The following is an 18,053-nucleotide window of genomic DNA, read 5'->3' on the forward strand; positions in this document are numbered from 1 at the left end:
AGCATTTACAACGCAATGGTCTCGGCATTGTTAAAGTTAGAGCGATTTGCATTGCTCATGACATTATTTTTGTTTATGTTTTAAAAAAAAAAACATTTAAAGAAATGGCATTGTTATTTACAATGTCAATAGCTTAATCACTCTCAAATGCGAGACCTATTGCATTTGCACCCACGCACAGAGCCACACACATAGAGCAACCCACACACAAATAAAGCCACCCACAGAGCCACCTACACACACACACACTCAGTAGCCCACTGACCTATTTACATTATGTGCACTTTGTGATCTGCATGGTACATGGTCTTTGCTGCAGGCACATTAACCCTATGTGCTACCTTTCCAGGAGTCAAAACTTCCACTAGACAAAACTCCGATCTCTCTCTAGGAAGAACATTAAACACTAGAGTCATCTTGACATTTTTATTTTTGCCGAAAATTGCTGGAGGCCAGGAAGGAGGCAGCAAGCGCTTTTACAACCTTAATTTACTTGCAAACATAATGTATCCACCCAAAGTCAGCGCCCGGTCACACCGGTTGCACTGCCCTAGAGCTGGCCCTTCTCAAGGGTCCTGTGACCTCAGTGACAGAGTCACTGTTGTTCTTGGCTGTGCTGCTTCATAGGCCTTCTAGCAAGACTGGAGGTGAACTTCAGTATGGCTTGTGGTGGACAAACCTTGAATGTTAACCCAGACTTGCCAGTGCTAGGGTCCACCTGCTGTTGCTAAGACACCAGCGCTTCTAAGGTCTTGCGAAGCCTTCAAAGGCCTAGCATGGGATTGTGCTCTCTCAGAAGAGTCGTCTGGTGGACTGGTTATTAAGGCTGAACCTGGTTCCCCAGTTCCAAATTCAACAGCTCTGGCCATAGTGCCACATCGTCTCCCCCACTGAACACCATATTGTCCCACTGAGAAAAACTCACACTGCCTTCAACTAAAACCCAATTGCTGCCGGCTATAAACACCTGGATGAGGCAATAGACAAGAGCAATATGCGGCCTACAAAAAAAAGTAACATCATCCTGGAAAAAGCAAACACTCATAGGGGAATGCAAAATTTAGCAAAACATGTGAAATGCAAGCGGGAACAACATTGTTACCTTAACGCTTTTACACTCACTATTCAGAAATCAGTGAGTGCTTTTGCCTGAAAGGGGCCTTGAATGGTCCCATTTCAATGTCCATTGCTGATATCCTTACAAAACGTTAGCAGTATGGTAAAAAGACCACATCCCTGGACACAGAGCCGCAGTACACATTTTGTTTTCCAATCCACACTTTGCAGTACCTCCAGGATTGGTACACTAGTTGCAAGCCCCGGGAAAATATAGACAAGAAAAGAAAAATAGCGCTTCACTGGCAAACTCTGTAAACGTGGCGCTAATGTGTTTGGGTGTGAATAAAATCAATCTGGCCAGTTTGCTACCACTGTCTTACTTTATTTAGTTATTTTTCATATTTTTAACCTTTTATTCCAGATGCTGCACCTTAGAATTAAAATATGACATTTCCAGCAAAAATGATTTTCCTTTTTGGATCCATTTCACAGGGGAGCAAATAAAAGAAAGTAGAGGAAAGAGAGTGAGAACCCAATCTTGAAGTCAAGGTTCAGTAAGAGAAGAACTGCTAGACAGAAACAGAGGGAAGAATGAAAGAGTGCGGGGGGGCAGCTGAAGCATTTATTTATTTTTATTTAATGCAATTTTATATAGCGCGAACATTACCCGAAAGTGTCAGAGCACTTTACAAATGAACCAGTCGCGTTACATAGGGACTTTGGATTACATGAGTTACATTAGAGATACAAACAGAAAAAAATTGCAAATGTACAAGTTGTAAAGTCACTCAAGGCATGTTAGGGTCAGGCAGGTGGTTAGGCAGGTATACATTGGCCGAAATCAGTGGTTAGCAGTTAAAAATCAGAACCAATTAAGCCTATTTAATAGCAGATCGTGGTGATCTTTAGTTTTAGCTGAAGTGACTGGCTTTTCCGCGTACGGCTGCACCTCTAAATAGTGTTTCAGAGCCTTGACGAGACCACGAAGCATTCCGATTACAATTAGCATTATTTTTGCAAACTATTCATGTGCTCCTTCTGTCCCGTTTGTCACTGCACACCTCTTTCCATGGAAACACCCTGTGATACAAGCTGGGCCTCGTGGACCCAGGTGCAAAACAGAGCGCTTCATGCACACAGCCTTGAGCGAAGTCTCAATTCTTTCTCCAGAGTATTCGGCTTAATCAGTTCAAGCCAAATGTTTAACCCGAATTGTAAGCGTTTAAGGGTTTTCCCTAAAAAATGCGTACATTCACTCAAAGCCAACAGAAGGCGCAACTTTCAGAATGTGAAGTTTCTTTTAAGTTGACACCAAGACTGCCCGAGACACGTGAGGGGAGCAGTGTGAAGCACGTTTTTAGCCTACAGAAAACCGTACCTACTTTCGCTGTGTTTCCCGCTGGTGTCTGAAGGCTCAGTGCCAGGCAACGCAGAAGTAAATCAACAAAATGAATGCGGCCTCTCCTGCCTGATCCGGCCCGGAATTTGGGCAATGAAGGCAGGCCTTTGGTGTGTAGAGAGGATGCAGCTTTCTAGGTAGGCAGTTGGGGCGAGTGAGCAGCGAGGCGGCCACCCCCGTCCCCTCTCCATCTTGTTAGTGCGCGGTCGAAGCAGCAGGCCTGGGGTCTTCTCACTTCAGCATTGTCGCACAGAGCACCACAGGCACTAAAGCCGGCCCTGTGTGCGTCGAAGGCACTGTACAAAACACTGCTGGGGCAGCTGAAGCGGCAGAGCAGAAGCGGACACTGTATTTTTTTTCTAGTAAGAAGGAAAAGACAGAGTCCTGTTACTTCTCTGCCGCCCGTGAACCATGTGAAATGCAAGCAGGAACAACATTGTTACCTTAACGCTTTTACTCACGGGACTTGAAACGCCGATCCAGCAGCAAGGAAGAGGCGACCCCACGTCCCGCTCTGACCGCGCACAAATGGACGAATCTTCCAACGCAAAAAAAAAAAAAAACACGCCCACCACGTGTAAAAGGGGCGGAAAGGGGCGGGGCTTCAAAAAAGCGAAAGAAGTGAAAAAACACGCCCCGAATCAGAAAAAGACGGGGCTTGTTTGGAGAGACAAAGCTCTTCTCCAATGGCTGACCAGCATTTAAGAGGCAAGCCAATGGAGAAGAGGGAAGAAGAGGGGCGGGTTAAAACCTCACTTCTGAAAACATCAAATCTCGTGAGCGAGACTGCGCAAGCGCAGCCTTCGCTAGCCGAGACCTAAAAATGTGTGCAGTCGGGGTGTGATCTTTGACAGGAGGTTAGAGAGTTCTACCCCAGTAGCTAATCTGTCAAAGGCTTGTTATTTACATCTAAAATGCCTATGGAGGATTCTTCAAAGGTTATCAGTAGACTACAGCTTCCTAGTAATGCACTCCATAATTGTTTCATGGTTGGTTACTGTATTGAGACATATGTAGCCGTGCCCAGGTATAAGTTAGAGCAGTTACAATTAGTCAAACATTTAGCCACAAGAATTTTGTTAGTCCTTCCTAGATCATCTGCTGTGATCACTTTATACTGCTAAACAAATCTATCTGTTGAGAAGACAGTTACATTTAAAAGCTTGTGCATTTTACATAAGGTGGTGTATGTCAAATGTCCTGAATTTTAAGAAGGACTATTATCCAGCATATGCCAATGTGCAATCTCCAAACTGCCACCTTATGACTTTCAGAGTTTCCAAAAAAGATTAAAATCAGATGTGGTGGCCTCATCTTTTGCTGCTCTAAAAATATTGAATTCGCCTCCTCCATCATTCCAGTTGACAGAAGACCATCTTTAAAAAAAGAGTTAAATACATAATTATTTGACAACTAATTTGCTACTATGTACATGCTTTCTGTCAGTGCCAGGATGCCTGTGAGGGTTGCAGAGCGCTTTACAAAACAACTATTTTGAAACAAATAGAATAATACTGCTCTGATGCCTGTCGAGGTGTCACAACTTAATCCATATATGATGTAAGGAATCATTAGTCAGCTGAGGATCTAGAAGAAGGAGTGCTACTATGAGATCTACTGTGCATTTTACTGACTGATTCACACATACTTGCCATGAAGATAAGCGATATATACCCATTGGCATTTTATGTAGATCCTGATCCAGGGTTTGAGTGGCTGCCTTCGAGATTGCAGCTGGAGAGGTGGCACTTTGAACAAGCAGACATTCTGCAACAATGCTCTTCAGTGGTGAATGGAAGCAGAGGTGATATCTGAATAGAGAGGGAAAGTAGATACTGGCAATAGTGTGGTCTCTTTGGGTAGCTTAATATTCCACGCTCAATCTATGCATGTGTCAGCAAGAAGTTCTGTTTCCTCTACCAGGGTATGGCAGGCATCCCCAAGGGACGCTCTCTCCCCTCTGGTTTGAGAGCCACAGCTATCCTCTAATCTGTGTATACAATTTAAAATAGCTTCACCACCAATTGAATAAACGATTGAAGAAGCCTCACTTTTAATAGCTGTCTTACATAAAAAATATATGCACACCCTATGCAGGAAGACTGCGGCACATCACATCTGTGCCAGGGAGAGCATGAGAGTAGTTACATTATGCAGCATTGATTGTTGCTGAGGATGTTGGTGACTCAGATATCATCACTAGCATAGCTTACGCCTAATGAGGAATAACTTGTTGAGAACCAGAGCCACCTAGGTTGTATAACTCTACCCATACTTAGATTGGATCCAAACAATTTTTTGAGGTCCACCACCCAAGAAGATAATGTATGAGTGGTGCTCTTGTTCTTACCCAGAGGCACCCACACACAAGTTTTGAGGCTCTTCCCTCAATGCAGAAAAACATGAAAAAATGTCAAAGACTTCTACCAAAAGAGATTTGCAAATAATTGCTTATGATTCCTCCTTTATGAGACTCCCATTGATGTTTTCCAGCTCCACTCCAGATGCCCCTATATACAATTGTTCAGGCTGACTTGCCTTGCTGACAACATCCTGAGAAATATTATCTGCTCCTACTCAGATGATCACGTGAACAGGTTTTCAGACTTTCTCCCTAAGGAGAGCTGTGAAATACCACAGGAGCAACCAACTCAATTCCTGTCTCTTTCCACATCAGAAATGCATGAATGAGCAGATCGAGGTACCCGCCTCATGCTCGGAATCTAGCTTTGATAATGTCACCGGGGTAAGCAGATCGCTGAGTGAGCAGGTAGAGATGATAAGCAGCCACCAATAGACACAAGAGACAGGGACCTATGCCATAATCCTGCACCTCCTCCACATCACATAAGCCTCCCTGAGTTTTTTCCTCTTTGCAGCTTGCTGTACAAAAAGTATGCTGGCTACAGTGCAAACGACCTTGCGCTATGGTGCAAGGGCGCCTTCATCTTTTGGGCATGGCAGCCACATGTGTGCCACCGCAGGGAGAAAAAAGAATTGAGGCACTTCTAAGTAGATGTGGCACTGTTTTACCTTCCCCCATTCAAGCAATACAGAGCAGCAACAGCTCTGCGTTGTGTGAACTCTTTTTAAATATGCTGCATAGTTCATAGAGACAGACTGACAGTCTTATTCTCTGCAGCATTTGCTTTATGTCTTTCCTCTTCAGGACTCACCTCATGGATCCCTTGTCCCACCTTTTTCTTCCCATGTGTGCCTCTGAAGGGGTGTGTGGGGGAAGTGCCTAATCAGATGCATTAGGACGACACGCGCATCAAGCATGACAAAACATGACAAGGGCATTTGTGTGATTGCTGTAGTGATCTATAAGTAATCTGCAACTCACAGGTTTGAATACTCCTTAAATAGCTTGCCATTTTAATACAGATGATGCAAAGAGTTGAATGGAATCTGCCAATCGCAGCTTCCATTCCAAGTACAGCTGCCCAATGTGACAGGTGTCTTGCCGGGGACGGTGCCAGACCTCAGGGTCAGAGTTGCACAGTGCTGCACCATACCTGTGAGGTGTAACACCTCAGCTCATCCATCCAATACTAGATCTTGCCACCACCGAAGATCTCCTCGGTCTCACATAATCAGCCCCATGAAGATGTGGCCCTCTCAAGTGCTGGGGCACATCAGACAGCTCCACCCTGCCAGCTGGAGAGAGCTCCATGAAGAATGCATGATTAAACAACTACCACTTAAATAACGAATGCCTAATCCACAAAGGCTACACAACGATCAAAGCCAAACAACTATGTCCTGAAACACGATTTAGTGAACCTCGAAAATTAATCTGTTGATATATACTCCGAATCTACCACTACGTTCAAAACAACGCATGTTTGAAACACGAGCCTTAAAAAAGTAAATAGATTAAACAGCACTTCTAACAAAAACTATTTTTAATAAAGAATCTTGTGTCTCCACTGTTCCAGGGACTCACGCTGAAGCCAATGTATTGCTACACATCAGCCCTTTTCAAAGAAAACTCAGTAATGCTTTTGCCGCGACTATTACTAATTGTGTTACCTCTTTCCGAAAATCCTTATCTTGGAAATTGGGTCATCACTTCCGCTGGTCACTAATTGATATTTGTTAATTGCGTGCTGTCCAAATAGGCGAGTGTGCATTTTAACCGTACCGTGTCAAGTTACATCTAGCCACTAGATGTCAGTATTGCCAAAATTACTGTGCTAGTGCTGTTCATTTGCTGCTAAAAAACGTCTGCCTGTAATGAGTCCAGTTTTAGTTTTTGCAGTAGGTAGGGGATTTAAACTCAAGGTCATGAAACTGTACATGCTTTTTAGCCTCCTACCCTTGTCACATACTTTAAATAAATACCGATGGATCACTAATTGTAGTGCTTGCTTTTAAAAAGATGTTCATATTTTAGTTAACATGATATTGTTTAATTCTTTAGTTAAAACAATTATACTAATATGATCTGTTGAAACCGTTTACCATATTTGTGTACTTATAAATACATATACCTCTGAAAATTCGTTGTAAATGAAGTAGTGGTTAAGGAGGTCGTGGTTCAGGATTCCTTGTTAAGCTCCATCATTGGTAGAAATTCGTTATTAAGGTTGTTTCCCCTCCATGAAGCCTGCCTAACAGCAGAGCCCAGCCCTGGCAACAAACACTGTAGCAGCGCGAGTTTGTTAGCCAAGTCATGAGCCTGGCCCAGACCCAACAAGCATTGATCAAAGTTAGGGAAAAACTGTAAGCAATTTGCATTATAGATAGCTAGATAGATAGATAGCTAGATAGATAGATAGAAAAATAGATAGATAGATAGATAGATAGATAGATAGATAGATAGATAGATAGATAGATAGATAGATAGATAGATAGATAGATAGATAGATAGATAGATAGATAGATAGATAGATAGATAGATAGATAGACAAGAAAAACAGATAAACAAGAAAAGCAGTAGAACAGTCCTTTGCATGTGTTTTATACCTGGACTGCATTTTAGTTTGGCATAAAACACAGCAGAGGGCAGACTGGACTACTTATGGTGACTCTGAGTATGGGAGTAAAATAGTGTCTCCATTTTAGTTCCTGTGAGGGCGACAAGACTAACATAATAGTGTGTGCCCTTCATGGGTCCCATACAGGGGTGTAACACAGGCCCCCGCAGCCCCAGAGGAGCGGGTGGGGGGCCCAAGCTCCAGGGGGCCCCCTCAGAAGAACAGTCTTGCTGGAGAGCTCTTGATTGAGCTCGGAGGGGGCCCCTTCACTTTCCTTGCAGGGAGGCCCCCTCAATTTTCCTCACGCCAGTGGTCCCATAAACTATTTTCACTGTATTAAACAGCCCCAATCACAGTGGGGAGGAGAGGAAGATGCTACAAGGGAACAAGTGATATTTTATCTTAAAGGTACAGGCCCTCCAACACTTACTCCCCATGGTTCCATAAAAATACACTGTAAGAATGGCACAAAAATATACCATTCTGCAACACCAGCAATATAGTTTTAGCTCTGTGAGTGCGATGTTGGATCGGCCATTTTGCCTCTCTCCTTTTCTGGTGGGCTCCAAGCATAGATCATATTCTTATTATGGCCTTCAACACTGTAGGGCTGGGCTAAACATTTTACCAAGGTTCAGTCTCTATCAATCAATCAGTGACTTATAAAGTGCAACTACTCACTCTTGAGGGCCCCAAGGTGCTGGGGGTAGGGGCTGTGTCTGTGGTTCAATCGAATAGCCAGGTCTTGAGGTCCTTCCTGAATTGCAGCAGGGATGGCGATTGCCTGAGGTGCAGAGGCAGGGAGTCCCAGGTCTTCACAGCGAGGTAGAAGGATTTTCCTCCAGCCGTGGTTTTGCGTATCTGTGGGACGGTGGTCAGGGCCAATAGAGCGGAACGAAGATGTCTGTCGGGGTGTGGAAGAAGAGGTGGTGTTTGCGGTTTGCAGGTCCAGTGATGTGCGGGGCTTTGTAGGCGTGTGTGAGAAGCTTGAGTATGATACTTTTGTTGACAGGTAGCCATTAAAGGTCTCTCAGGTGGCTGGTGTTGTGGTTCTGGCATGGGATGTTCAGGATGAGTCTGGCAGAGGTGTTCTGGATGGTCTGCAGTTCCTTTTGTAGTTTCTGGGTGTTTCCGGTGCAGAGTGCATTGCAGTAGTCTAGTCTGCTGCTGACGAGTGCATGGCTGACTGAAGCTCTTACAAAAGAAGCGGCGCGTTTGGAGAAAGGAGGACGTGCCAGCGTTGATTTGGAAGTTCGTTGAGAGTGAGGAGTCCAGGATAATGCTGAGGTTGCACTTGGCAGCTGTGGGTTCGTCAGTGAGGGAGAAAATCAGCTGGGTGTCATCGGCGTAGGAGACAATGTTGAGTGGGTGGCTCTGACGATGGCTGTAACGGAGCCATGTAGATGTTGAAGAGGGCGGGGCTCCGGGAGTATCAGCTCTCAGTTCTCTGCCTACAGACACCTGGATAACATGCAGCTATATACTCATTCTTTCCTAAGAGTGTAGAAACCTGTAGGCTCAGCACAGACTGGAAAAAAGCACCACTTCTTCAGTTATCTCATTCATGGTCCCCAGACCGCACACCTACAAGATGCTTTTTTCTTATTCAGTGTCATTCAAACACTTTTTGTGTAAAATCACCCCAATCACAAAGATCAAGCATCATTGAGATACAATTGATTTGTGTTGAAATGTAGTCATACAGCATGACAAATTACATTTTTGTGCTCCGTTGCACTACTTTGTCAAGGAGCATTCCATGGGTGGTACATGGGTCATCGCATGGAACCACCCATGAATTTTACCACCAGGCCCTACATACTCAAAAGAATAGACAGCGCTCTACCCCAAAAGGGAATGCCTCTTAGAGACAGGCATAAGGTCTGTGAAAGGTTTTCATTTCTCAAAACCTTTCCAAATGTATATGTGTTCTGAACCGTTCAGCATACATAAGGAGTAGGATAATGGTTAAACTATATCTAAGCATAGTAATTAGTACGGAAACTTTATTCTTCCTGTAGAAAAGCCTATGCATGACATCACACACACAGCATTACACTATGGCGCAAGAGTGTGCGCATTGGCACACTGAAACCTAATGTGTGCCACTATGGAATAGATAAAACAGCTCTATATATTTGTAGATATTATGCTGTTATGATCGCTTTCTGTGACGCAACACAGCAACTTTTGTTGCAGCACTGTTTTGAGACAAAAGTTGGGAAGCAACCCTTACAATGCGGTCATTACACCGCAATACCTTTACAGAGTGATGTAAGGACATCGCAATTCTTTACAACTAATTCCATTAGATGGCGCTGAGGTATTGGAAATACGTTTCCATAACCTTCCCTACTGTTGCGCAAACTTTAATAGAAATAGTAAATAATACTATTTCTAAGTCCAGCCCCCCCCCCCAGTGGAAGTCGTTGTAAAGACTTGCGACATAATACATCGCGTACTAACAACGAGTTCATTGTAACAACCGCATTGTAATTGCACGTAATGCGCCATATTCCAAAAGGTAGTAGATCTGCCCTGGAGAGTTATAAGTGTTACCACCCCTATAAGGAAAGCTAAGGCATAAGGCATTTTCTACAGTCTTTACAGTCAGTGTTACAATAGGTTTCACATGTCAGAGTTTTAGAAACAGACTAATGATCTAGAGTAAGCTTTACTTGTTCTCACTGTGTGCCCTCGCACAATCCATGCAAGGAGTCCTTACCTTCACTAGGTACTAGTTTTCCTGAAAATAAAAATAAAACATTGCATTAGAAAAATCTGTGAACTCATCAGCAGGGCCAGTACAATGAGTTTTGTGACAGCAGAAAGTAACTGCTTGCCATATCCCCATTTCCTGTTCTGTTGTGACAACCTGTCACTCTCCACCCTTGGAGCTCTTGGTGGGAATCTGCAGGCAAGTACCTTGCTGAGCAGACCTATTTACCAGAAATTCTTCTTTCATCATAATGTAGTACCTGCATTGGATGTGGGTGTGTGTCTTTGAATGCTTTCAATACACTTTTCAGTGATTCATAGGCAGATGTAGCATGCATGGATTACCACCTGTTTTTGTTGTGATTGAGAATGCACTGATTACCACCTTTTTTTGTTGTGACTGAGCATGCACTGATTACCACCTCTTTGTGTTGTGGTGGAGTATGCACTGATGAGTACGCTTTGTGTTGTGGTGGATCATGTAGTGATTACCACCTTTTTGTGTTGTGGTGGAGTGTAGGAAGCTGTCTCTTTATTTGATATATCAATACGCTGATATGCCATGTAAAGAGTCCAGGGGTTCCCTTATGTGTGAACAGGAGCTTGCTATGCAATCCCAAAGTGCACTATTAGGGTATAGTGTGGTCGAGCAACCCTAGGCTTAACGCAGAGAAGTTCAGGACATTTGTAAATACACACAATGATTAATATATGACAACACGAGAAGGAGATCCACACCAATTTAAACAAATGGCAAGTACCTTTATAGATGATTTAACATCAGATAAAAATCATTCAGATGAGTACTTTTATAAAGATTATTTCTTTTTACTTTAAAAAGTGGACACTGTGCAACGTTATCCTATGGAAGGAAGAACAAGTTCTGCAAACAGGTACACTACATTGATTTACAGGACCAACCTCCACGTGTTAAAGTGAGCAATGGGTAAGGTCCAAGGCAGCACAAACAGTACACCAACAGCGGCACAATGGCAGCCAGGTACAGGATAAAAATCAGTATTGGGAGCACAATGCATTTCAGTGGGGATCGGGCACTGTAAAAACAAGCTGCAGGCTCTGGCTAGGAAGGAAGGGCTCCCACCCTTCTCCCGATAAAAACGCTATCCCAAGTGTTTACCAAGAATTATGCATTTAGTACATTATTACATAGGACCTCATGAGAGCAATTTATTTGCTATGGCCATAAATTAGATAAAGATAAAGCAGAATGTTGAAGGTTCTCAATACATTTCAAAAAGGAGATTCATACTACACAGATTTCAAGTTACAATATATAAACATCTGAAAATATTAGTTGATATTCTTCTGAGATGTCTAGAGTGGTCAATTGTAACACAAATGTTTTTAGCCTCAGATGTCATGATCATGGTTTCCACAATATTTGGTTCAAGAAATGAATCCTCAGTGTGTTGATCCAGTTATCTAGATATTAAATTACTTTTGAAAGATAGTCTGTTATACAAGCCCTTTAAAACATGACAGGCTATATTAGGCAATTGCAGATTCACACTAGCTAATTAGTGTATTTGCAGCCTTCTGCAATAGGTGGATTACCCTACAACAGCTGGCTCCTGCACACAAAATAATGATTTCTAGAGCAGATACATTATTTCACCAGGCTATATTTCACAATAAGCCGGTGTAGGCTGGGGAAAGTACAGTCAAATGTAAGTCACACCTGACTTTTGATGACTTTTGATGACTCTGTCCAGCAGAATAGGCTAATCAAAGCAATATGGCATATTGGAATTTGGAATTCCCTGATTGTACATTTCATCTAAATAGCTAGTAGGTTTAGAAAGTGACCCCCTTAAGAATCAGGAATAGGAAACAACAGTCTATCTTTTCACTCAGCAAATCATTGTTTGGCATTTCATGTGTGAAAGGTAAGAAGCGAGTTCAGCTAATGCCCATTAAATGATTGGTCTCTCAGCTGTGACTGTGAGCTAGTGTTGATACCAGCTTTCACATCAGCTACTCACACACATTGCTGTGATATTTCATAGGGGTCCATCATCTCCCCTCTATTATTCAACTTCTACCTAACCCGCTTACCAAACCTGATTAAATCGTGCAACCTCACCTGTTCCAAATCATTTAAAAAAGGGATTGTCTGAAAGATTTCTTCAATTTAAAACTTGATGACTGCCTCCAGGTCATAAAAACATGGATGATAAATAACCATCTAAAGCTAAATACAGCCGACCGAGAATATGAGTTGCAGACAATGGTTAGAATTCCAGCCTACCCTCATATGGCCTAAGGAGCATGAGTCACCACCAACAATATCAAAATGAGTCAGAAACCCTGGGGTAACTATGGATTCAGATCCATATTTGATACCACCAGTTCATAATATAAAACAGAGTGCCTTCTACTATATTGCATCCTTCCATAACATGGATACCTATAGAAACTGCAAGCTAATCTCACACTCATAATCTCCAAGCTTGACTATTCCAACAGTCAATACCTTGGCGTACCTGCATTCATCATATGCAAAATACAACTCATTCAAATTGCTACTGCAAGAATTCTCTGCCTTCACCCAAGAGAGCACAAGGCTCCATGCTTCCAATCACTCCACTAGCTCTATATAGCAAGAATGGCAATGTTCGAGGCAGTTTTTACAGAGTCTGCAAGGAAAAGGACGGCTACACCTATACACTAATTTCAAAGACTCCAGGTTGCACCGCTCAACACCATACCACCTTAGCATAAGAGATCTGTAGGATGCACTGCTTTTTCAGAAAACTACATCCACACATTCCAGCAATTTGAACCAGGAAATACAGTCACAACCTAAAATCCAATCTTCAGCTTACTATCCACAGATTGGAAGCAACACAACCATCAATCAAATTTCTATAGTCAGGTAAGTTAATGAGGGCTGACCTATTGTTCTCTGGGGTAATATGTAGTTATTTAACTCCATATAACATTTCTAGCTCACACTTATACTAATACCATCAGACTCAGAGGTTGGTCAGTCGCCAACTATAACTTACACATCTTATATTCACATAAGACCTATCTACTATGAGGATTGTCCATTACCAGTACTGTGCAGCCAATAAACAAGCTACCACTAGCATGTCATGATTGAAAAGATCTGTCACACACTGTGGAGCAATCAGAGGGATTTATTCTAGCTCAGCAATACAGGTTACAGATATAAATACACTATGGCTGCTTCTTTATATTTCACAATGCCACTCAGATATAGGATGATAGTAACAATGCACATCCTAGCCGATCTCTCCACTTCTCTCTCCCTCCAACCATGCCAATCCTGCCCACACACACAATGTCTGATTGAACAACCAAATGCTGTAACTATATAAGCAAACTATAATCATAGGTAATACCATAAAGAAACATGCACAGCTGTTCAAAACTGCTAACATACTTAAAACCATAAACTGTGTATGTGTCTCTCCCACCTCATCATCTACCACATTGCTACGGGCTACGTTGCATAACACGATAAGCGCACTTTGTTGTGATCAAGCATGAAGTGGAACCACTTCCTACATAGAATCTTAAAACATAGACATCAACATTCCAGCCACACACCAATCTACATGTCGTAGGCTGCTGCTCATGTAAGTATGCACTTCATTGCCACACATAGGGGTTGTAAGTGCTATGTAAATGCTGCAATAAAATATAATACAATATTTATCACGTATGCATCACCAAGATTTGTTTTAATCTTGTTGAAATCCTTGTTTCCATTGCACTTGAGAATAAAAACCAAAATGTCCTTCATTTCTGCTTTCATAATTGCTTATTTACAGGTATTTAAATTTTTTGTGTATTAGAAACAAATTGACATCCTGCAGTCTTTCTTTTCACACTTTTTGCATGCAGGGCCACTGGAATTATGGCATTCTGCAGCCATGTAGTTTTCCACATGATTATGAATTATCTGCACTTGCCACATAATTCACCATCTGTGGCATAATTTGCAGATTTAAAAAAAATAAAGTTTCAAGCTCAATCAGATCAAAAGTTACCAAAACACTACATCTTGTGATGTTGCACAGTGGAAGGTCCTTCCCAAAGGTTGAATGGTCCCCTTTGAGTTGCTGATAACTTTATTTGGATTTAATACTGGTCCTTATGAGGTGAAACTGTTCCCAGATAGCGCTAACGTGTAAAAATGGCAAAATAATAAATTACTACTATCACACAGGTGTGCTGCATTAAGTCGCATAATTTGTGTTTTTGATTTCGACATAATTTATTCAACCATGCCAAGTAATTATGATTTGGTCCTCTCCAGCCACATAATACCAGTTGTCCTGCCTGTACCCTAATGAGATTGTCACAAAGTTCACATTCCAAAATCGTCTCACTTTGCAATCAGAGAAAGAAAAGAAAATATTTCCACATTAAGAGTAAGCCCTAATGTGTCAGAGGACATAGCCTGACCTTTAACCTCTGCCTTTGAACGAGCAGTCAATGTATCAAGATAAAAGAATGCATTTTATTGCTAATTCACCTTCTGAACTCCACCGTTTTTTTCAGTTACACTGTATTCCTTCATGTGAACGCAGTTCGTTAAGAAAAACTGATTTTAAACAGAGCTTTTCATAAATTCCGTGGCAGCTGCCTCCTACATTTGGGGGCGGCAAATATTAGTATGGGCCATGGTGAGGGCCCTGGCTTGGGGTACTCTTCTTTATTACATCTACGAGGGACTTACAGTGGTAGCTAAAGTTTGCCCAATTGGGGAAGCAATTGTACAATTTTAGGAAAGAGCTCTGGAACTGGGGACCTGGATAGGAGGAACCCTGTGCACTTTCAGTCGAAATCACAAAACTTACCAGGGAAAAAGTGGGGGTGACCATGTCAAAAATGGGCATTTTCTGACACGAACCATGCACTTATTACCACCTCTTTGTGTTTTGCGGTGATTCCATTTCAGGCATGTGAACTTTGTTCTTAGCGATACCAATATTTCAGTAGCCAGTGTTTTAAGTCCTGTGTTTATGACGTAAAATGCTAAGAAAGATATACTGAGCGACTGAAGGGCTAAGTTGCTTTGCCGTGCTTAAACGTACAAACTGGAAATATAGTAATCAGTAGATGAAAAGAGCCATGTGTAAAACTGTACATAGCTTGAATTGGTAAAATAAAAAGAAATATTTTGAACAAACAGAAAACATAAAAAAGAAGCTCAAAGGAAACTTCAAACACTTCAAACAAGTGAAAACAAATTTAAAAAAAATCTTTAAAATAACGAGAAATCGACATAATACCACTTTTTACTGAAAACACGATATAGATATTCTCAAGTGTATTTTACGCATTCTTCTTTCTACATGATATGGATTTCATGCACATAAGGTTTGGATGCTAATTAGAGATGCAGTGACTCTCCAAGTTTTAGATTTTAGTGATTAAATTCACATAAAGCTAGACATCAGTTGAGTTCCATTCTGTGTTCATTTGTGAAAACAAAAGAAACAACTGGGAGCACGCAGCCAATGCAGCAACTCAGGCAATAGCCTAAACTATGAATACATGTGGAACGGATGAGTTACAACTTCATTTATTTCCACTAAATCAACAATAATTTTGAAGAAATAACAATTTAATAAGCAATAAAACCAAAAAACCGGATAAATGCAGGTTGAAAGACTGAATCACAAAAACCAAACTTTTACAAACCCTTGGAGACTCTCTGAACTTAAGGACTCAGCCTAGATCTTTACTCACCTTGAAGAAACATATACATACTTAGCTCTTCCGCTTATCTACTGAATTCTATTGCATTTGATTCTTAGTTTTTCATAAAGCAGCTTGATCCATTTTAATGCAGGAGAGTTACATGAAAATGTTATATAAATAAATAAAGCACAGTTTAATGCCTGTTTTCTAACCTCCATGTGTGACAGTCACATAAGCAAGGAGTAGGATGAAGCACTTCATTGTGGCCTCTGCAGTGTTCCAACAGAAGGAATTCTCTGTGTGTCTCTCTAGCACCCTTCAACTGTCTTAAAGTGAAAACCCTGAGTACTGTGGCCAATGGAGCAGAACAAGCAAAGGATGTTTTTGAAATTCAAACCAGGGGTAGGGCTAGTCCTTAAGTCTTTGTTTTGTATCCAATGTTTGAAGAACATGAAATAAAGATTTCCAGAATACATAATTCACATCACCACGCCAGGAACTACTGCCAAATGAGGCCTAGATGTGCGTCACTACTTCTTCATCCAGATATTTGTTTTGCCTCTTCCCGGATGGTGAGATTCCCAGACACTTTAATTACATGTTTATTTGCCAGAAGTAGAGTACTCTGCATTGCACACAGTGGCGGCTGGTGTCATTTGAAAGAGCTGGTCTTACAGTTCTGGATGAGTACCCGGTGTTGAGCAAGTGTGGCGAATAACGCGACTCCTGGGGTTCTCCCCTGAGAAATGTTTGAAAATTGAGTGGTAAAATAGTGGTTTCCCAGAAAATTTGAGAAAGCAAGATGGTTAATAAAGCAATTGTGAAAGTGTAGTTATGATATCAAGAGGTTTAATTTGATAATGACGTAGGTAGTTGCTTATTCAGTATCACCAAAGAACTTTATAGAAGACTGACATAAAAATACTGAATACCTCACAGATTTCTTTCATTATTGGTAACTTGGGGTGTTACCAAATATAATGCTACTCCATACCCTGGCCTCAAAGGAGGTAAGAGTAAGCTGGCTTTGCTGGGAACCCAACGTATGACCTGCAAACCATTGCAGATGTCTGCAACAAGCATTAACTTACCGAGCCTTCTTGCCTCAAACTCGCAAAAACTCAGAGAAAGGTACAGAGAAGAAATCAAGTGTTGCTCAGTGAGCTGACAACAACTTTCAACATACAAACAACAGCTACTTCAATGGAGGAGCAAAACAAGTGATAACGCTAGGTGATTGAGAACCCCTGATTTACTTATGTTCGACAGTCTTGGGCCCCTCCTGACCTCAAATCCTGTGTATAAAGTATAAATGCAATATTCATTCATATTATTCTCCTACTCCTCATATAATGATGGAGGATGCAAATGCGTTAATATTTCTTCCCCTTTGGGCTCCCAGGCAGTGCTTTAGCAGGACTCATTCACGTTTTTCTACAAATGTCTCATTCCTGCCCTTTTATTTAGACACAGGGCAGCGCAGCAGGAAGGTTTGCTGCGCTGCCATCCTTCAAAATATGGTAAATGAGGCCCATAATTTTTGCTATTGAAATCTTCTAACCATAGTGTTTCTGACTGAAGAAATGGTTGATACATCTGTCAATATGTCTCTGAGCATGTAGACTGTACTTCTAAAGAGGTCTGCGCTTTGGCCTGCTGGATTTCCCCTAGGTAACAATTAGAGAGCACAGAACTCGCAAGTCAGTCTTTTTTATTAGAACATTGGAATGTTGGAAGCAACATTGAAAACAATGGAGCGCTCCGGGCTTATAATGGCTGGTATAAGCCCGGAGCTCCAACATTCCAATGTTTCTTTGTTCACAGCTCTGGCTGTGAACAAAGACTTCAGGGAGCTTGAGGGGATTTCAATCCCCTCGCGCTCCCTGAAGGCTTTGTTTTGTTAGAACATTCTGCCCTCTAGTGGCAGAATGTTCTAATAGCCTTATAGCCCTTCGTAGCAGGGCTATACCGCTATTAAAGTCCCGCTGCTTTTGTTAAAGTCCCTCGCCTTCGGCTCGGGCCTTTAACGCTGCAGCGGGCCTTTAATAGCCGGTATAGCCCGCTACGGCGGGCTATAAGGCTATATTAACTTCAGAAAAATTATAATAATTCACATGTGCACAAAGATCTTCACTGGGTGGCAATGAGGCAGGGAAGGGATCTTAAGCGAGTTTGCTCGATTGCATAAAGCCTTT

The 18,053-nt window shown here is 41.9% G+C and overlaps 1 protein-coding gene across 10 annotated transcripts in view; it reads right to left on the reverse strand.

Annotated features, from left to right (window-relative positions):
* Window positions 1–18,053, reverse strand: part of LOC146859221 (uncharacterized) — a 217,122-nt gene that overhangs the window by 151,865 nt on the left and 47,204 nt on the right. For 9 of the 10 annotated variants that reach the window (XM_085646949.1, XM_085646947.1, XM_085646954.1 and 6 more), the window contains one exon: window positions 10,166–10,186. The exons of the other annotated variant lie outside the window; for it this stretch is intronic. In XM_085646949.1, the coding sequence (XP_085503075.1) occupies window positions 10,166–10,186 (21 nt within the window). The remainder of the gene's footprint in view (window positions 1–10,165; window positions 10,187–18,053) is intronic. 10 annotated transcript variants of the gene reach the window in all.

This window comes from Triturus cristatus, chromosome 3_2 (genome assembly GCF_964204655.1).
Source record: "Triturus cristatus chromosome 3_2, aTriCri1.1, whole genome shotgun sequence".
NCBI lineage: Eukaryota > Metazoa > Chordata > Amphibia > Caudata > Salamandridae > Triturus > Triturus cristatus.